Consider the following 22,420-nt stretch of genomic DNA (forward strand, 5'->3'; position numbering starts at 1 on the left):
TATATATTCTTTACGTTAAGTAGTTGAGGATTTAGTTCTTTTTTTAAAAAATCAATTTACAAAATATAGAGACAAAATAACAACAATCACTAAACATGATAACTAAACAGATGTTGATATGCACTAATGAACAAAGAGGACAAATAAGTCCTCATTGGCATTAGAAGCTCTTGCTGCTGGACTGACCTGGAATTTCCATTCTGCAGATACTGAATATACAGAAATTGTTATAGCTGAAAAACATACCAATATCTGGACTGAGTCCATTTGTCAGTACACAATATTTGCATTTTACACAACTAAACATTTTGAAACACAAAACACTTATTCATGCAAGATGTATCATTGTGTTTTCACTGAAGAACCAAGTTTGAAGCCCTAAAACAGAGGAATGGTTTAAAGGTTTTTGTTCAAGGTCAAGTTTAATGATACTGTCACAATCATGGCTAACAAACACATTAAATGTAGTCATGTCTTTGAAGATGTGTATATCACAACCTTAGGATACAGCTCATTCACCAGCTTCTTCAGGATATTTTACAAAACATCCACATGCTCACATATAAAGTGCTCAGCTTTTGAAGATTGCATACAGGAACAGAATATTTATTTGTGAAATCTAGCTTAAGGAGTAGGACACTGAATGGATTTGTATGTATCGCCTTCTTCCTCCATGCCCTGAGGTCCTATCGTTGCTCTTCCATGAGATTATTATCGCTACTTATCACTGGTAGACTGCCATTTACAGTCTTTAAAGCATTAAAGAATAATACTGCTCAAATGAAATTCATATGTCAGTGATAATATTTGATCTGAGGAATCAACTTACGTGAATTTTTGCAGTGGAATAATAAGATCCTAGAATCATAGTTAGTGTTTTTCCATAATATAGCTAGATGTTTCACACAAAGACCACATCAAGCCGTTGTTCTAGGACGTTTTGCAAAGTTGCTTCCAACAAAAGAGTTCACAACTGAATATGTGCCCAGGCTAACACTGGCTCAATTGGACTTGCACTATGTACAACAAAAAGCAGCACACTATGAGACAAAGATACACTTTAGGTTGTTACAAATACATGAACACACATGCACGTACACACTCAAATGTGGAAAAAAGTTGTGGAAACCTTTCACAAAATATTCAATTCTAGATTTACAAAACCAAGCTTTCTTTTATATAAAACATTATGTAGAGTAATTTGTGTAGTTACAACCCATTTAGATATTTTGCGAATTGGAAAAAGGTTCCACATTTTCAGCTGCACATTGTAAACAGAAATAATTGGTGGCTGCCACCATATTATGTAACTAATGTGATGCAAGTCTTTTCCATTTCGTCCATGAAAATTTTAAGATTAAAATGAAATACACAAGAGTAGAATAAATGGTTAAAAGAATGCCAATTTTAAAAATCTACTTCAATCATAAGGTGAGTATTTACAATTTAGCATAACTGTTTTAATACGTTCCTAAACCATTCTAAAAGGCCACTAGTTTACAACCATTAAATTCATTACTCTAATTGGTATGACTGATGAAAAGCATTTTCTAAAATACAAAATGAAAAGGATATATTGATCTTTTCCTTTGTATTGTTTTAATTATCTATGAATCCTGGCAATGTGTAAAATTAAAAATCAAAGCAACAAAAGTGACTTATCAGCTGCTAAATACAGAAGAACAAGTGCAGATTAAGTTCTCCAGATGGAACATTTTGTATCCTATGGAATCCAACACTTTTTAAAAAAAAAGGTATGTGCTATTTGGTGAACTAATGCCATGTACTTTAGGATTGTGCAGAGTATAAAAATTTCAGAAATTGTACTCCAGCCTAAATTTCTTCATAATCCTTTTCTAGAACATTTAGTCACCACCCAATAGATTTTTCACAAGCACGAAAGAGGAAATTTTACTAGCACTTAGAGTAGTTCTCAGGCAAAAATGTTGATGTGTCTTAACCATGCCCTTTATAGTGCTGCAATGCTTTTGGCTGGGATCAGTTCCCAAATTGGGCATTAATCAGCAGAATGGAGAAAACAATATATTTAAAATTAAACATTAATCAGGCATATTAAACAAAGGAAACAAAACTGAATTATTAACATTGAAACAGGTATATCCATGTTTGTCACAACCCAGCACACACACAATAGCATGTCACAATTGGCAAAATGCCTCAAGTGTATGCAAAGCTAATTCACTTGAGGTCCCCTTCTCCGTGAATGGACTTTTTGATGCGCAGTAACATTGTTGTCAACCACTGGTCTAGTCGTGATATAGAATCAAATTCCTTCACCTACAGACAGACAGAAATAAAGCCAATTCAAATTGATAGGAATGTTTAATACACACATTAAATAAAAACACCTAGAAGTGTTCTAGGTAGCTACCAACTGAGCTATTAATATCCTTTAGATCAGCACCTCTAGCCAACTAAGGGAAAGTAGTCGATGGTCATCAGTTGTCCATTCTGGTCCTGATGCAGTAAATGTTTTGCAGTCCAGAGCCAATACTAAGTGTTCCCAATATTTTTGTTTATTCATTCATGGGGTGTGGGGTATTGCAGCATTAATTGCCCAGAGGGTAGTTAAGAGTCAACCACATTGCTGTGGGTATGGAGTCACATATAGGCCAGACCAGGTAAGGATAGACAAGCAGGAAGCTGGAAGAAAACAGCAAGCCAGGCAGCATCAGGTGGTGGAGGAGAAATCGACATTTTGGGTGTAACCCTTCTTTAGGGCCAGGTAAGGATGGCAGTTTCCTCCCCTTAAAAAAGCACATTGGTGAACCAGTTGGGTTTTCTGACAATCGACAACAGTTTCACGGTCATCATTAGATTCTTAACTGGAGATTTCCAAACTCAAATTCTACCATCTGCCACGGCATGATCTAAACCTGGGTTCCCATTGTGAATAGTCTAAGCACCAGGCTATCACCTCCCTAGTGGTGATCACCATGCCTTCCAATCCGCTGGGACAAGGCACACTGAGGGCTGGTGATGAAGGGATGGTATATGGGCGTGGCTGCACAACACGATTCATTGAGTGTGGACATACCTGGCTGTCTCTTGACTGGTTTATGGGATGGCTCTCCCAATTTTGGTACAAGGCCCAGGACAACTTTGCAGCATTAACTTGGTCAGGGTGTTTCTGATGCCCAGATCTATATTGGCTGGGTACCATCAGATTTAACTCCTATATTTGACTTTTCTACAAAGACATGCTAGCAGAGGCTATTGTGGCACAGTGGGTAACATCTTTACCTCTGGGTCAGAAGCTTCAGGTTCAAGTCTCACCTCAGGACTTGATGGCCATGGAAGTTATGTCATACAAGGCCAAACAGGTTTGTTCTCATCTGTAAACCTTATGGCAGGCAGGGAGAACAGGCAGGTTCCTGATCAGGCAGAACAATATGTACGAGTTAGGAGCAAGGGCAGATCATTCAGCCCAGTAAGTCTACTCGACCATTCAAGGTGATAAAGACTGATCTGTGTTTTGAATTCCACATTCCCATCTACTCTTGGTAACCGATGACACGGCCGAACAAAAATCCAATAAAAACCCAAATGGATGCTGTAAATCAGAAACAAAACAGAAGTTGCTGGACAAGCTCATCAGGTCTGACATCTATGATGAGAAATCAAAGTCAACATTTTAGGTCTGGTGACCTTTCCTCAGATTCGAATGTCTGCCTGAAAAATATTCAGCCACACCTCCACTGCCCTTTCAAGCAGAGAATTCCAAAGTTTCACAACCTTCAGAAAAAAAAATTCTGCTCGTCTCTGTTCTAAAAGAGTGATCCCTAATCTTTAAACAGTGCCTCCTAGTCCTGGATACATCCACATGAGGAAACATCCAATCCTCATCCACCTTGTTCAGGATCTTAAATACTTCAATTAAGTCACTCACATTCTTTTATACTGGGATGGAAACGACCCAGTCTGTCCTACATATCCTCATAAGATAAGCCACTCATTATAGGTATCAATGTGGTAAACCTCCTCAGAACTGTCATCAATACATTGACTTCTTTCTTAAACAAAGGAGACCAAAACTACTCATACTACTCTAGATGTGATCTCAAAGCCTGAACTGAAATCGGACATTCTAACTTTTTTGTTAAATTCCTCATATAATAAAAGGACAGCATCCCATTAGCCTTTTCTATTACTTGCTGTACTGCATTCTAACCTTTAGAGATTAATGCACTTGAATACCTAGAGCACTCTACACCTCACTACTCTACAAGCTGCAACCATTAAAATAATTCCCTTAAATGATATTGCTTTTTTATTCTTCCTGTGAAAGTAAACAATTACAAATCTTCCCACATTTTCTGACAGCTAGCCAATCTTCTATCTACGTTAATATATTACCACCGTCCAACCCCTCTCCCTCAAATCCCATGGGCTGCTGCTTTGTATAATAACTTTTCGTGTGGTGCCCTGTCAAATGCCTTCTAGAAATCCCAACACTGCAAATCTACAGGTTCCCCTTTATCCAGTGCTTCAAACAACTCCAACAAATTGTGAAGGAGAAATCCTGTTTAACCAAAACCACGTTGACTCTTCTCAATTAACTGAAGTTTTTATAAGTATCTCCTTAATGTTCAATTCTGTCCCACATACATCAAACTAACTGGCCTATAGTTCTGTTGAAAATCTCCCTTCTTTCATGCGACTTGAAAACCTGATGAAACCTTTACAGATTTTGGAAAATACCAATGCATCTACTTCTCCAAGATGAAGATCATCTGGACCCACTTATCAGCTTCCATCAGTTTGCTTAGTATCACTTGCCTAGGCGAATGTAATTTCACCACGTTCCCAATCCACTTCATGATTTACTGCTTATACCAGAATGGTTATTGTAACCTCTATAGTGAAGGCAGAAGCAAAACATTGGTTTATTCCATTTGCCATTTCCTCATTATTTACAATTAACTCCCTATTCTCACTCTTGAGAGGATCAACACTCACTTTACCTCCTCTTTCTTTTTTAAATTCCCATAGAAACATTTCCTGTTTGTTTTTACATTTCTGACTACTTCCTCTCATACTCAACTTTTAGTCAGTCTCAGACATGTTCTTTATAGTCTGTCCAACTCTCTGCCCTACTACTCTGCTTTGTGCAATTAAATGCTTTTCTCCTCAAGTTTGATGCTTTCCTTAACTTGCTTCGTTAGCCACAGACAGTGAGTGCTCCCCTTAGACCTTTCTCTTTACAGTGGAAATATACATAATCCTAAGTATTCTGAAATATCCCCATAAATAATTTGCTAATGCTTCTCCATTGATCCATCCCCAGCCTGGTTCAGAGTTCACTTCAGCCAGCTCAGCTTACAACCTCATGTAATTGCTCTTACTTAAAAGGTGAACATCCTAATCTCGGACAAACTGTCCCTTTCAAACTGGATGTAAAATTCAATTATATTACGGTCACTGCTACCTAGAGCTGTCTTTACTCTGAGAACACTAATTATTCTGTCACATTGCCCACAGGAAGCTGTTGGATCCAGTTCATGAGATATATTCAAGAGGAAGCTGTACATGGCCCATGCAGCTAAAGGGATCAAGGAATGCAGAGAGAAAGTGGGAATGGGATGCTGTATAATCAGTCATGAACATATTGAAAGGAGGTATGGGCTGAATGGCCTATTCATGCACTCTATATTCTATGTTTCTATTACACAGTATAAGTCAATTATAACCTGTTCTCTGCTTGGTTCAAAAGTGTGATTAGATTAGATTACTTACAGTGTGGAAACAGGCCCTTCAGCCCAACAAGTCCACACCGCCCCACCGAAGAGCAACCCACCCATACCACTACATTTACCCCTTCACCTAACACTATGGGCAATTTAGCATGGCCAAATCACCTGACCTGCAATTCTTTGTGACTGTGGGAGGAAACCCACGCAGACAAGGGGAGAATGTGCAAACTCCACACAGTCAGTCGCCTGAGGCGGGAACTGAACCCGGGTCTCTGGCGCTGTGAGGCAGCAGTGCTAACCACTGTGCCGCCCAAAGCTACTGAAGAAACTCTCAAAAGCATTTGACGAACTCATTCAGGCTCCCATTGCCAACCTGATTTTTCCATTTTATTTATAGATTAAAATCGCCCACTCTTATTGCCTTCTCTTTATCATAAGCATGCAATATCTCCTCCTTTATACTTTGTCCCATCCTGTGGCTATTGATAGGTGGCCTCTATCCCATCCCTACTAGCGACTTTGCTCCCCTACTATTCCTGATCTCCACCGATCTCATGAACCAATGTCATCTCTAACTCATTGACTCAGGCATTTACAATACAAAAGGAGGCCATTCGATCCATCATGTCCATGCTAGTCAACTGAGGTCTGCCTACACTCATCCCATTTTCCAGCTGATGGCCCATTGTCCTTGAGGCCTCCATCAGCTCCTACATCAACCTTCACTGCTCCAAGTAAAGCAACCTGAGCCTATCCAAACTTTTCAGATAGCTCAACCCCTCCAGCCCAGACAGCATCCTGGTAAATCTCCTCTGCACCCTCTCTAAAGTACAATCACACCCTTCCTATAAAAGATGGTGACCAAAACTTCATGAAATACTCCATATGTGGCCAAATCAGTATTTTATACTGTTCCTTACTCTTGTATTCTATGCCTCAGCTAATAATGGCAAATATCCTGTATGTCTTCTTACCAACTTTATCTGCCCTGCTACCTTTAGGGATAGTTACTGCAACAGTGATGTCCTTTATTAACAGTGCAACCTCTCCACCCCTACCTAACTTGCTATTTTTGCTTGAATGTTATATATCCCTCAAGATTCAGAAACCCAATTCTTATGATTATGCGGCCACATGGCTATCAGATCATAATCACTTAATGCAATGGGTGCTACCAATTTGTTTACTTTGCTACAAATGCTGTGTGCATTCAGATACAGAGCCTACAGTGTGGTAGCTGCAGAGTCTTGCTGCAACTGAGCAACATTGAGAGACCTCCAGGCATACACGAAGGCTTAATGCAACTGATTAGTTTGCAGGGCTATTTCAGAGGGCAGCTGAGACTCAATGTATTGTGGGCTTGAAGTCAAATGCAGGCCAGACCAGGCAGGGATATCTAAAGATCACAACAATTCAAATGTTTTTACGACAATCTGGTGGGTTCCATTATGATAGGAAATGCTAGCCTCTGTTGATAAAGTAACTGAATTTAAATTCCCCCAGTTGGCATGGTGGGTTTAGCATTAATCCAGGCTTCTGGATTACTAGTCCAGTAACAGTGCCCCAAGGATGGTATCATCAACCATGTCCTGTTAAGAGGAGTCCATGTTTCTCAATGGAAGAGTTGAACCAATATAGCAGCCAAATGGTACCCCAATGGAAATGAATTATAGGCACCATTGTATATTTTGCATTAGACCAGCAATTCCAAAGCTCTTTCAACAAATGAAACAAACAACTAATAAATCTGAACTCCCACCACCATGGATTGACATCTATATATATATATGGAACTAATATTATTTTTCTATTAAGAATCTCAAATAGGTGAATTGATGTGTGCACTTTTCACAACGTATCAGTACTTACTGCTTCAGTATAAGCTTCACCATTTTGTTCCTCATGAGCTTCAAGCAATTTCTATTCACAAAGAAAAAGAACAGTCAATATTATTGTAAATGTATGTCCAGAATCCGCCTGGCATCCACATGCTGTTACACCAGCCCTGATCAATGAAGTGACAATGAAGAGTTGGAGGGAAAGTTACGTCAAAGGATTGGGGGGGATATCTGGGGCAGTTCTGGTATCTAAGGGGAAAAAGGGGCTTGAAAGATCAGCTTTTAAGAAGAGGTTAAGTTAGTTGAGCTTTCATCATTTAGTCAGCATGTGTGGATCACAGATATGCAGAGAATGTAATGATAAACAAGACTTTCAGACTGCCAAAGCTAGTAGTTCACACTCTGTCAGTGGCTTTGGGTAAAGATCAGGTAATGCGTATGAAAGGTTGTGCACAGAGGTAATGTGAGACATATGGAGATTGAAGTATGGGAATGGTAGTATGCGTGCTGTAATGTGTATAAAGATTGAAGGTGTTCCGCAAACTCTTTCTTTGACAGACCATCAGTGCAATTATTCTCAAGCAATACCTTTAAAAGTTTGCATTCTCGTGAATCGGAAAATGCTGGAAACATTTCTTCATACTTCTCCAGAGCAAGCTGTGATGAAACAAACATTTAATTTCATTACATACTTGCTAAGATAAAATGTAGGCATAAAGATTCACTTATTTCTACACAAGTTTGTTTATTGTGATGATACTTATAATTGCTTGGTAGATGATATTTTTTTTTTAAATGACACAATGTTGAAGCTTTCCATCTTGCACATGTCAGGACTGGGAAGCAAGAAATCAGATCTAGAAAAGGAACAACTTATACAGCACAAGAAGATGGTGCTGATTGGTTGGATTATGGGTGGCATGCATATACAGCAGGAAGTGTTAATTGTTAATCTTAGTTAGCATCCGAGGACCAGGAGAGTCAATGCTTTGGACATAAGCCCCTCCTCAGGAATGCCTGACCTGCTGTGTGTTTCTAGCACCACACTGCGACTCTGATCTCCAGTATCTACAGTCCTCACTTTCTCCTAGATTAAATTTAAAACTAGGAAGGTGAGTCAACTAACTAAGATTGGCAGTATCTTGAATAATTCGCACACTCTAAGAAACACTTGAAATATAAGATATCTCCATCTCCATCATAGGTACCAGCACCTCCAACCTGATTACACTTCTATAAATTACGTGCCCTTACAAAGACATAGGAACAAACACTATACTGGCTCAAATTCTGGAATAAGCGTAGAAGGAATGGGCTTTTCCATTCACTTCCCTTGCAGTCGCTGGGACAGACTCATCAGTGGAAACTTCCACATGTCCGGCATCTGAATTCAGCGCCCTCTACAGGGAATCTGTGGAGTTGGTGAGAAGGGGAAGAAACAGGGTGGATCCTCAACAAATCAGATTGAAGAGACCTCAGAGAGAGACAGAGAGAAAAGCAGCATGCTAAAACAAAAAAAAAAGGACACAAAAATACTTTTAATTTCAGAATTACACAATTTCTTACACTAGGGAGATACCGCCATTAAGCCCAGCAAGCCATTTTGTTGCTATTCAGGCAGATTGCATTCTATGGCCCCAGAGAAATTGGGTTTATGCTGTTCAAACTATTTTCACTTACAAGTTGCAGAAATAAGTTTTGGACACACCAGCACGAGTTCACTTCTAAGCCATTTTCCACTGTGCCCTATTAACAATGACTAAGAAGGAAGTCACACCCACCTTAGCATTGAGCTCGTCGACAATAAAATGACACAACGCGGCTTTGAAGAAATATTCCTTTGCACTATATTTCAGCAGTGGGTTATCCATGGTGTTGGTCCCAACCTGAAGGATAAAAAGCACTCTAATACACTTTACTAGGCATAACATAACAGATTCTTGCTGAGAAAAGAGAGAGAGAGAGAGAGAGAGATGTTCTTGATGTTTTTGTCCTGGGCCCATCAGGACAGGTGCAAGAATACCAAATCTCAAAAGGGGACAACAATGTACACTCCATGAAAAACACTGCTCAGCTAGTCAACTCTGATTGCTTGAAGCATTGCCAGGGAGCTGCACAGGAAAACTATTGTTCCCGTGCTATGGTCAGTAAATTAAAAAGTGTTCTGCACTGGTTGTACAATATTAAAGCACTTGAAGCATAGAGTCACAAGAACAGACCCTTCAGTCCAACCCGTCCATGCTGACCAGATATCCCAACCCAATCTAATCCCACCTGCCAGCACCTGACCCATATCCCTCCAAACCCCTCCTATTCACATACCCATCCAAATGCCTTTTAAATGTTGCAATTGTAGTAGTCTCCACCACTTCCTCTGGCAGCTCATTCCATACACATACCACCCTCTGCGTGCAAACGTTACCCCTTAGGTCTTTTTTTATATATCTTTCCCTTCTCACCCTAAACATGTGCCCTCTACTTCCAGACTCCCCGACCCAGGAAAAAGACTTTGTCTATTTATCCTGTCCATGCCCCTCATGACTTTATAAACCTCTAAGGTCACCCCTCAGCCTCCGATGCTCCAGGGAAAACAGCCCCTGCCTATTCAATCTCTCCCAATAGCTCAAATTCTCCAACCCTGGCATCATCCTTGTAAGTCTTTTCTGAACCCTTTCAAGTTTCACAACATCCTTCAAGGAGACCAGAATTGCACGCAATATTCCAAAAGTGGCCTAACCAATATCCTGTCCAGCCACAACATGACCTCCCAACACCTGTACTCAATACTCTGACCAAGAAAGGAAAGCATACTAAACACCTCTTTCACTATCCTATCTACCTGCGACTCCACTTTCAAGGAGCTATGAACCTGCACTCCAGGGTCTCTTTGTTCAGCAACACTCCCTAAGACCTTACCATTAAGTGTATAAGTCCTGCCAAGATTTGCTTTCCCAAATTTTAGCACATGGTATTTATCTAAATTAAACTCTATCTACCACTCCTCAGCCCATATTGGCCTATCTGATCTAGATCCCGTTGCAATCTGAGGTAACCTTCTTCACTTCCCACCACACCTACAAATTTGGTGTCGTCTGCAAACTTACTAACTATACCTCTTATGCTCATATCCAAATCATTTATATAAATGATGAAAAGTAGAGCACTGATCCTTGTGGCACTCCAGTCTGAAAACAACCCTCCACCACCACCTTCTGTCTTCTACTTTCAAGACAGTTCTGTATGCAAATGGCAAGTTCTCCCTGTATTCCACGAGATCGAACCTTGCTCACCAGTCTCCCACGGGGAACGCCTTACTAAAGTCCATATAGGTCGCTCTGCCCTCATCAATCGTCTTTGTTACTTGTTCAAAAAACTCTGTCAAGTTTGTGAGACATGATTTCCCACGCACAAAGCCATGTTGACTCTCTCTAATCAGTCCTTGCCTTTCCAAATACATGTACATCCTGTCCATCAGGATTCCCTCCAACAACTTGCCAACCACCAATGTCAGGCTCACTGGTCTACAGTTCCCTGGCTTGTCCTTATCACCTTTCTTAAACAGTGGCACCACGTTTGCCAACCTCCAGTCTTCCAGCACCTCAATGTGACTATCGATGATACAAATATCTCAGCAAGAGGCCCAGCAATCACTTCTCTAGCTTCCCACAGAATTCTACAGCACACCTGATCAGGTCCTGAGGGTTTATCCACTATTATGCACTTCCTCCTCTGTAATATGAGCATTTTTCAAGATGTCACCATCTATCTCCCTACATTCTACATCTTCCATGTCCTTTTCCACAATAAACACTGATGCAAAATACTCGTTTATTATCTCCCCCATCTCCTGCAGCTCCACACAAAGGCCGCCTTGCTGATCTTTGAGGAGCTCAATCTCTCCCTATTTACCCTTTTGTCCTTAATGTATTTGTAAAAACACGTTGGATTCTTCTTAACTTTATTTGCCAAAGCTATCTCATGTGTCCTTTTTGCCCTCCTGATTTCCCTTGTAAAGTATACTCCTCCTGCCATTATAGTTTAAGGATTCAGTCAATCTATCCTGTCTATACCTGACATATGCTTACTTCTTTTTCTTAACTGAACCCTCAATTTCTCCAGTCATCCAGCATTCCCAACACCTACCAGACTTTCCTGTCATCCTAACAGGAATATACTTTCTTTGGACTCTCGTTATCTCATTTCTGAAGGCTTTCCATTTTCCAGCTGTCCCTTTACCTGCAAACATCTGCCCCCAAATCAGCTTTTGAAAGTTCTTGCCTAATATTGTCAAAATTAGCCTTCCTCCAATTTAGAACTTAATCTTTTAGATTTGGTCTATCTTTTTCTATCACTATTTTAAAACAAATAGAATAATGGTCGCTGGCCCCAAAGTGCTCCCTGACAGACACCTCAGTCACCTGCCCTGCCTTATTTCCCAAGAGCAGGTCAAATTTTGCACCTTCTCTACTAGGTACATCCACATACTGAATCAGAAAATTTTCTTGTACACACTTAACTTCCTTTCTATCTAAACCCTTAACACTATAGCAGTCCCAGTCTATGTTTGGAAAGTTAAAATCCCATACCATAACCACCCTATTATTCTGACAGGTAACAGCGATCTCCTTACAAATTTGTTTTTCAATTTAGCCTCTGACTATTAGAGGGTCTATAATACAACCTCAATAAGACAATCATCCCTTTCTTGTTTCTCAGTTCCACCCAAATAGCTTCCCTGGATGTACTTCCAGGAATATCCTCCCTCAGCACAGCTGTAATGCTATCCTTTGTCAAAAACACCAGTCCCCCTCCTCTCTTGCCTCCCTTTGTCCTTCCTGCATCTTTTGTATCCTGGAACATTAAGCTGCTAGTCCGGTCCAGCCCTGAGCTGTAATTGCTATGATATCCCAGTTTCTGTAATTGCCATGATATCCCATGTTCCGAACCATGCCCTGAGTTAATCTTCCTTCCCTGTTAGGCCTCTTGCAGTGAAATAAATGCAGTTTAATTTATCAGTCTACCTTGTACTCTGCTTTGTCCCTGCTGCCTTGACTGTTTGACTCGCTTGTTTTCTCAACTGTACCAGTCTCAGGTTGATCTCTTTTCTCACTATCTCGCTGGGTCCCACCCTCCACTCCTCCCAAGCAGCTCTAGCAAATCTTCCTGCTCGTATATTAGTCCCTTTCCAATTCAGGTGCAATCCGTCCTTCTTGTACAGGTCACTTCTATCCCAGAAGAGATTCCAATGATCCAAAAAAGTGAATCCTTCTCGCATACACCAGCTCCTCAGCCATGTATTCATCTGCTCTATCCTCCTATTCCTACCCTCACTAGCTCGTAGCACTGGGAGTAATCCAAATATTACTACCATCGAGGACCTCCTTTTTAGATTCTTGCCTAACTCTATATATTCTCACTTCAGAATCTCATCCTTTTCCCTTCCGATGTCGTTGGTTCCAATGTGTGCAATGACCTCCTGCTGGCTCCTCTCCCCCTGGAGAACATTCTGCACCCTCTCCGAGACATCCTTGATCCTGGCACCAGGGAAGCAACACACCATTCTGATTTTCGCTGCTGGCCACTGAAACGTCTGTCTGTGCCTCGGACTAGAGTGTCCCCTAACACAAAATCAATCTCTTTGAACCTGACATACCCTTCATTGCATTAGAGCCAGTATCGATACCAAAAATCTGGCTGTTCGTTCTACACTCCCCTGAAAATCCATCACCCTTACATTTTCGAAAACAGCATACTTGTTTGAAATGGGGATAGCCACAGAAGATTCCTGCACTACCTAGATACCTCTCTCACTTTTCCTGAAGTTAATCCATCTATGCGACTGTATCTGTGACTTTTCCCCCTTCTTATAACTGCCATCCATCACATCCCCCTTGCTCTTTTAAGTTTCTCATTGCCTCTAACTGTCTTTCCAACCAATCCATTCAAACTGATAGGATTTGCAACCAACGGCATTTATTGCAGATATAATCCTCAGTAACATGTTAACTCTCCCTAAACTCCCACATCCAACAAGAAGAACATATCACTCCGCTAAGGGCCATTTTTGTTTCTTCCAATATGCGGACCCAGAAAATGGCACCGTCTTATTCCTCTACAAAACACTGCTCCAGGCTAACTTAATTATTATGGCTTATACTTTTACGTTTAATCAAGAGGCATATCTCAATAAAACATAATCAAGAAAGAACCCACTCTACTCACTACTGCAGACTTACAGCAAGGCCACACTCAGTACTATTCACTTATCTGTTTCTGTGCTGTGACCTCTCCCTAACAGATTCCTCCAAGATCAGTTGTGAATTTCACTGTTTGTTAATTTTCCCAGACGCACTCCAATGTCCAGCAATACATAAATTCAAACAGCAAAGGCAGCAACTGTGCAGGTTCACTGCTGCGTCAGTTAGCAGTGTGGGTTTCTTTTCCTCTCTCTCCTACACTGACCTGACCATGTACTATCCTTGTCTGTTCCTCTCCCTTTTAAAAGTGCTGTTGTTTTGACTTTTTTTCCCTCCAAAGTTCTGAAACAATGCAACAGCTTATAAAACAGTAATTGCTTGCTCCTGGAATTTGAGGAAATCACCTCCAACACCTAAAAAAAATAAGGAGCAGCTGTTACAGCCAGGCATTTTGGATTGTGATGAGGAAATTTTTCCATATGACTTGTCTTTTATTGTTGTCTCCTTCAATCAAATAACTCTTATCAGTATAAACTATATCAGGTTAAATGTAAGAATTGCTTGTTTAAGTAATTTGCTTGATATTTTAAACTTGAGGACAAGGTCAGGCGATTGCGGACCATGATTTTGACCCTGGAATTAAAGTTATTGGGAGATAGCCCAGCATCTGGAAGTGATTTTGCCAATTGCTTTGCTGAACAAAACAAAACCCCAAGACTAAGATGAGACTCTCTGAAAATGTTCGAAGAGGTAGAGCTGACCCACCCTCCTGTAAAAGCACTGATTGAACAGAACAGAAGTGATCCAGGGTTGTGAAAGGTTTAAAAGGTCAAAAAAGGCTACAATACTCTTCCCATTCCACCTTTCAAACAATGTGGAGGGATATGTTACGGAATATATTGGGATCAGGGATGGGTCCCAGAGCCACAACCACAGTGGCCCCACTTATTCGACCCCAGTGTTAACCCTTGTTCTGATTAGCATTAGATAATTGAAGCAAGAGGTGTGGCAAATGTAGAATAAAACAAGTCCCTTTATGTTAGAGTCCGGGTGTCTCTGGAGAAGGAGCACGCAGTGTCCACCAACACCCTGGAGCCGTTCAGGGAGAGGTGGGTGCCACTGGATGTGGAGTGCATTATTTCCCCCTCCAACTCTATTTTGATTTAATCCCTGCCCTCCCCTTCACTGTTTGATCGCACAACATTGGCCTTTGATGCGAAGCTTGTCAACTGGACACTTGGGTGCTCCTTTTCTTTCGGGTGGGTGGAAACTGAATAAAGATTTGTGCACCTTGTGTCTTTCACTGTGTCTCTCACACACACACACACACACACACACAATGGGAAAAAAGAAAAAAAAGAAAAAAGATATAAAAGAAAGAAAAAATAAATAAATAAATAAAACAATTCTCATTTTGTAACTGACCTGCTCGTAGATTTCTATTGCCTTCTGATACTGTTCCAGCTGGGCTGCATAGGCCGCTACTTTCAGCAGACACTTATTAGCAGAACTGAAACAAGAATGACCAAATTAGCAGTGCTTCCAGTAGCGTTATTAGAAATACGATGTACGTGTTCATTAAACACTGATAAATACCTGTTCGACTCTTCTCCTTTATAGTAATCCGCAGCTTGTTCATAATGAGCAATTGCCTGAGAAATTAAAACAAATACGTGACAGTGTTTAAAAGCCACAGTTCCATCTCTTTGCGGTCCTTACCATGTTCTCCCCATCTTCCCAATGAATAGGTTCTTACTCCAACCCCCAGTACACAGGTAGGATGGTGCACTGTATTGGAGAAAGTATTTATAGAGTCAGAGTTACAAAGCGTGGAAACATACCCTTCAGTCCAACTCGGCAAGCTGACCAGATATCATAAATTAATCTAATCCCATTTGCCAACATATGGCCCATATCCCTCTAAACCCTTCCTGTTCATATATCCAGTCAGGTGCTTTTTAACTGTTGCAATTGTATTGGCCTTCACACTTTCTCTGGTAGCTCATTCCACATGAAGTCTCACGGCTTCTGGTTAAACATGGGCAAGGAAACCTCTAACTGGTTACCACATCCTCCTTCGGCTGATGAATCAGTTATCCATATTGAGGAAGCACTGAGGGCAGCAACAGCGCAAAATGTACACTGGGTGGGGGATTTCAATGTCTACCACTAAGGGTGGCTCGGCAGCAGCATTACTCATCAAGCTGGTCAGGTCCTAAAGGACATAATGGCTAGACTGGGTCTGCGGCAGGTGGTGAAGGAACCAAGAAGAGGGAAAAAACATAATTGACCTCATCCTTACTCTTCTGCCGACTGCAGAAGGATCTGTCCAAGACAATATCGGTAAATGACCACCGCACTGTCCTTGTGGAGACAAAGTCCTGCCTTCACATTGAGAATAACCTCCATCTTGTTGTATGGCACTATCACTGTGCTAAATGGGACAGACTTCGAACCAATTCAGCAGCTCAAGACTGGGCATCCATGAGGCGCTGTGGGCCATCAACAGAAGCAGCTGTTATCCAGCACAATCTGTAACCCTATGGGCCTGGCATATCCCCCCATCAACCATTACCACCAAGCCAGGGGATCAACCCGGGTTTAATGGAGAGTGCAGGAGGGCATGCCAGCAGCAGCATCAGGCATACCTGAAAATGAGGTGTCAACCTGGTGAAGCTTCCAAACAGGACTATTTGCGTGCCAAACAGCATAAACAGCAAGTGATAGACAGAGCTAAACGATCCCACGACCAATGGATCAGATCTAAGCTCTGCAATCCTTCCACAGCTAGTCATGAATGATGGTGGACAATTAACAAGTCATTGAAGTAGGAGGCTCTACAAATATCCACCATCCTCAATGTTGCAGGAGCCCAGCACATCAATGCAAAAGATCAGGCTGATACATGCACAACAATCTTCAGTCAGAACTTCCGACTACATGATCCATCTCGGGCTCCTCCAGTGTTCCCCAGTATTACAGATACCAGTCTCCACCCAATCGATTCACTCCACGTGATATCAAGAAACGCCTGGAGGCACTGGATTCTGCAAAGGCAATGGGCCCTGATAAGATTCCAGCAATATTACTGAAGATGTGTCCTCCCAACTTGCTGTTCCCCTTGCCAAGCTCTTCCAGTACAGTTACAACACTGGCATCCACCCCGACAGTGCGGAAAATTGCCCAGGTATATCTTTACACAAGAAGCAGGACAAACCCTACCCGGCCAATTACCGCCCAATCAGTCTACTCTCGATCATCAGTGAAGTGATGGAAGGTGTCATCAATAGTGCTACCAAGCAGCACCTGCTCAGCAGCAACCTGCTCAGTGATGCCCAGTTTGGGTTTCGCCAGGATCACCCGACTCCTGATCTCATTACAGTCTTCGTTCAAAACATGGACAGAAGAGCTGAATTCCAGAGGGGAGGTGAGAGTGACAGCCCTTGACACCAAGGCTGCATTTGACAGAGTATGGCATCAAGGAGACCTGGCAAAACTGGAATCAATGGGTATCAGGGGCAGACACTCCACTGGTTAGAGTCATACCTGGCACAAAGGAAGATGGTTGCGAATGTAGAGGGTCAGTCTACTCAGCTCCAGGACATCCCTGCAGGAGTCCCTCAGGGTAGTGTCTTAGGCCCAACAATCTTCAGCTACTTCATCAAGAACCTTCCCTCTGTCAAAGTCAGGAGTGGGGATATTTGCAGATGATTGCACACAGTGTTCAGCATCATTCACAACTCCTCAGATACTGAAGCAGTCTGTGCTCAAATGCAACAAAATCTGAACAATATCCAGGCTTGGGCCAACAGGTGGCAAGTAACATTTGCACACACAAATGCCAGACAATAACCATCACCAATAAGAGACACTAACTACCACCCCTTGGCATTCAACAGTATTATCAATTAATCCCCCACTGTCAACATCCTTGAGTTTATCATTGACCAGTATCATTGATGCAGATGAACGATCCGGCAGCTGGGGGGGGGGGGGGGGTGGAGAGATAGTAAACTGGATGCCATGTCCAGACTGCTGATGGAAATGGTCAAAGATGCCAAGCTGTATGACGTCTTCAGCACCCTTGCAGACGGAGCGCAGCATAGATACACCTGGTCACGGGCAGACGGGTCTATACGCTCAAGGATAGATTACCTGTTTGCGTCCTGAAGGCTCTCGGTCAGATCCACCGACGTCAAGCCGGTGTTCTTCTCTGACCACTACCTCCTGCGGGCCGACTGGCACCTACAGGATGAGCAGTGGGCTGGTAAGGGAACGTGGAAGCTGAACACCAAGCTGTTGACCCCAGGAAACATTGAGGAGCTCAAGAGGGACTACACAGGTTGGAGAACCGTGAAGCCCCTCTGAGTCTCCAGCAGACTGGCGGGAAACAGTAAAAGGAAACATCAAGAGGTTCTTCATCCTCAAAAGGTGTTCACGAGGCGAGAGAGAGGTAGGGAGAACTGTCCCAACTCCAGGAAAGTATGCAGAACCTGCTCCTGCTGCAGACAATGGGGGTGGATGTCACAGAGGATTCATCCTGACCAAACCTGTGCTGTACCGGGCAGGAGGATTTCTGAGAGTCTCGCACTCCTCAGGGATACAATCGCCTACGTGCAGGACCGGGGGTTGGACAACTGCCTCATCAGCCTGGACCAGGAGAAAGCCTTTGACAGGATATCGCATACGTATATGAGAGATGTTCTCTCCAAAATGGGCCTTGGGGAGGGAATCTGCAATTGGATCAGACTGCTCTACACCAACATTGTCAGTGCAGTTTCAGTTTCAATCAATGGGTGGGTATCAGACAGCTTCCCAGTCACATTTGGAGTCAGGCAGGGCTGCCCTCTCTCTCCTTCCTGCTTTGTGTGCTGCATAGAGCCATTTGCCGAGTCCGACAGGAAGGATGCGAGCCTGAGGGGTGACTATTCCCGCCAGCTGGGGCCTACAGGTTAAGGCCTCCCTGTACATGGATGACGTTGCTGTTTTCTGCTCGGATCCGCTGTCCGTGTACAGACTCATATGCATATATGACCAGTTCGAACGGGCCTCGGGGGCCAAGGTAAACCGAGGCAAGAGTGAGGTCATGCTCTTCGGGAACTGGGCCGCCAACCCTCCATCCCCTTCACCGTCAAGTCTGACCACCTGAAGGTATTTGGTTCAGAGGCGCTGGTGCGTGCGCCAAATCAGGAAAGTGAGGCAGAAACTGGGCAGATGGAAGCAACGGTTGCTCTCCATCGTGGTTAAAAATCTGGTCATCAGGTGTGAGGCACTGTCATTGGTGTTATATGTGGCACAGGTCTGGCCTATTCCCAGAACCTGTGCCGCCGCAGTCACCCGGGCCATCTTCCACTTCATGTGGCGATCAAAGATGGACCGAGTCCGAAGGGACTCGATGTATAAAGATCTGGGCAATGGGGGGAAAAAAAACACACCCAATGCCACCCTCACCCTGATGGCCACCTTTGTGTGTGGCTGCATCAAGTTGTACATGGATCCCTCGGTACACAAACACCAAGTGTCACTATGTACTGAGGTTCTACCTGTCCCCGGTGTTGCGAAGGATGGGCCTGGCCTCGCTGCCGCGGAACACTCCAAGTAGTTGGACCGTTCCATATCACCTGTCCTTCGTGGAGAAATTTATGAAGAAAAACACCTTTGACCATAAGTCCATCAAGAAGTGGTCAGCACGTAGTGTCCTTGAGACCCTTCGGGAAAAGGAGAGGGCAGATCCTATCAAGTGGTTCCCTAAGCAGACTGTCAAAGTCATTTGGCAGAATGCCTCATCGCCAAAACTTTCCAACAAGCACCAAGACATGGCTTGGCTGGTGGTGAGAAGGGTTCTGCCTGTGAGATCGTCTATGCACGCGTGAAAGAGTTAGTTAGGTCCCTTTTAAAATCTTTCCCCTTTCACCTTAAACCTATGTCCTCTAGTTCTGGACTCCCCGACCTCAGGGAAAATATCTTGACTATTTAACCTGATGATTTTATAATCCTCTAAGGTCACCCCTCAGCCTCCAACGCTCCAGAGAAAACAGCCCGAGCCTATTCAGCTTCTCTCTATAACTCAAACCCTCCAATTCTGGCAACATCCTTGTAAATCTTTTCTGAATCCTTTCAAGTTTTACAACATTTTTTGTATAGCAGAAAGACCAGAATTGAACACAGTATTCCTTCATTTTGAAGGAACTATGAACCTGCACTCAAAAGGTCCCTTTGTTCGGCAACACTCCCAGGACCTTATCATTAAAAGGTGTATAAGTCCTGTCCTAATTTGCCTTTCCAAAAAAAAATGCAGCACCTCACCATTATTTGTTTATTTTGTCAAACTTTTCATAAAACGCAACAATGCAATTAGTCATCCAAATGAATAGATCAATTGTTTCTGGTTTTCAAATTTTGAATTATTGCAAACATTAGCAATATGTAACTGCTATAAACAAAGATAATTTTCTAATATAGACTTCAAAACTATCAAGGCCACTTTATTATTCAAGAGACAACATCCAAAAATATTAATAACTTAGTCATTGAAATTGTGAGAGCTTTGAAAACTTTTACTGGGCAGAGAGTGGCAAGAGTACTTTGACAAATAATGTTCAAAGGAAACTACTAAGGATTTATAAAGCATCAGTTACTAACATATATTTTTTGAACCCAGAGGTATTAAAAAAAGGAAGGAATCCCCACGACACCAACTGAAATAAAATATTTCACTTTGTAAAACTTTTACTGCAACAAACCAATCAAAATCAACATAATTCAAACAGTATTTAACAAGAGAAGGATATTTCAAATTGAAAAGTAAGTTTCACTTCAAATAGTCAAAGATATACCTTAAGTAGTTACAAGCCTTCACATTACTTCCCACATAAATGTGAACCGTATCCAAACTGTCTCCAAATCTTTCCTACTCAAGTCAGTTCAGCCCTTGAATAAATTTCATCATCCAAAATCTCTGGATGTTGTTAACACCAGCAATTATCACTCTCATACAAGTCATATCAGTGCTGATGCTACAGAGTCCCAAGAAATTTCTTTGTCAATCCCTTAAAATGTTCTGGTTTGCTCTGGTAAACTGGAACAGGAGCAATTGGTCTTTTCCAATCCATCATTTCCTGTTCTTCCCATCTCCAGTTCACTGGAAGTTACAACTGCATACAGTCTCTGTCCTATTCACACAGAATTGCTTCCAATTAAGATGTTAAATAGAAAACAGATCCATTTACATACTGTCTCTCTTGCTTTCAGACTCACCAATTCTGCATGTTCTGAACAAACTCATTAACTTTCTATTAACCTTTTTGCTACATACCTTTTTTTATTAATCCCCAGGCAATCTCAGGTGACACTGACATTCATTGGACTCTGGGTATCATAACCAGTTAAAAGAAAAGTCTTTCAGAATACTCCCAAGTTCACTTTAGTCTTAACATGCTAAAGGGGACATCACACAACAAAATGTTTTTCCCCCCCAGAATGTATAATCGCCATTAACAGTGACTGTAATCTGATTTTACAATGAATGACAAAGAGCTGAAAACAATTAGGGTGAAGAGCACGGAGTGTGTAGAAAAAAAGATTTAGCCTAACACAATACCTTTTCAATATCTACCAGCTCAGATTCATAAATCTCTGCGATGGTGATATGGTGTTTTGCTGCAATTGTAAACCTCCCCTGTAAAATAAAAACAAAATCAAAGAATGCAATGAGTTGTTTCTGGAGATGTCAAATGGAATTTATTATGCAAACATCATCAGTTACTCTGCAGAGTCGAGTTACATTGATCTCCTTCTGAACACAGCAAAGTTAATGAAGCTTCTTACCATATCCGTGTATATGTCAATAGCAGCATTTAAGCAGTTGATGGCCTCTGTGGGGAAAACAACAAAAGCTAATTCAGAAAAGCAAAGCTTCCAGTGTTTCAGTGTTCAATTTATAAAATGTATCTCAGTCATTTCACTTTACATTTTAAAATAAAAAATAAGAAGTGAGCTAAGGAGTCCCACAAACATATAAATTAAAAAGAGGAGTCAGCTATTCAGCCTACAGAGCCTGTCCTGCCATTCAACAAGATCACAGCCCATTTGATTTACTGCACCTTGTGCCTACTTTCACAATCTTTCGCCCCTTATGAATCTAATCTCTGCTGTAAAAATATCCAAAGAAAGGAAGTAAGTTCCTAAGACTGTGTGAGGGGAAAAAACTTCATCCTCATCTCCATCTTACATTGGCCACTCCTTATTTTTTAAAAAGTGACCCCCTTAAATCTAGATACTTCTAGAAGAGAAACATCTTTCGCACGCACGCATTCTCAAGAGCCAAGATCCTGCATGAGCGGTTAGCACTGCTGCCTTACAGTGCCAGGGACCCGGGTTCAATTCCCAGCATTAGGGGCAGCTGTCTGTGTGGAGTTTACACGTTCTCACAGTGTCTGCGTGGGTTTGCTCTGGTTTCCCTCCAAAGGTTTGCAGGTTAGGGGGATTGGCCATGCTAAATTGCCCATGGGTGTCCAGAGATGTGCAAGCTGTGGATTGGGAAACACAGGGTTACAGGGATAGGGTAGGCAGTTGGGTCTGGGTGAGATGGTCTTCGGGCATCAGTGTGGACTCAATGGGCTGAGTGACCTGCACCCACATTGTAGGGAATTCTATGATTTTAAGAATTCAG

General features: G+C 42.1%; 1 protein-coding gene across 1 annotated transcript in view; it reads right to left on the minus strand.

Moving 5' to 3' along the window:
- Positions 1-1,503: 1,503 nt before the first annotated feature.
- LOC122553074 (beta-soluble NSF attachment protein) overlaps positions 1,504-22,420 on the minus strand; it is a 40,918-nt gene continuing 20,001 nt past the window's right edge. Inside the window, exons 4-11 of the mRNA XM_043696563.2 lie at positions 21,577-21,623; positions 21,350-21,427; positions 15,346-15,401; positions 15,175-15,259; positions 9,334-9,438; positions 8,141-8,209; positions 7,584-7,634; positions 1,504-2,298 (exon numbers count right to left, since the gene is read on the minus strand). Of these exons, the coding sequence (XP_043552498.1) occupies positions 2,200-2,298; positions 7,584-7,634; positions 8,141-8,209; positions 9,334-9,438; positions 15,175-15,259; positions 15,346-15,401; positions 21,350-21,427; positions 21,577-21,623 (590 nt within the window). The 3' untranslated portion in view covers positions 1,504-2,199. The remainder of the gene's footprint in view (positions 2,299-7,583; positions 7,635-8,140; positions 8,210-9,333; positions 9,439-15,174; positions 15,260-15,345; positions 15,402-21,349; positions 21,428-21,576; positions 21,624-22,420) is intronic.

This window comes from Chiloscyllium plagiosum, unplaced genomic scaffold (genome assembly GCF_037043375.1).
Source record: "Chiloscyllium plagiosum isolate Xiang-an unplaced genomic scaffold, Cpla_swu_hap1 HiC_scaffold_10, whole genome shotgun sequence".
In the NCBI taxonomy this organism is placed as follows: Eukaryota; Metazoa; Chordata; class Chondrichthyes; order Orectolobiformes; family Hemiscylliidae; genus Chiloscyllium; species Chiloscyllium plagiosum.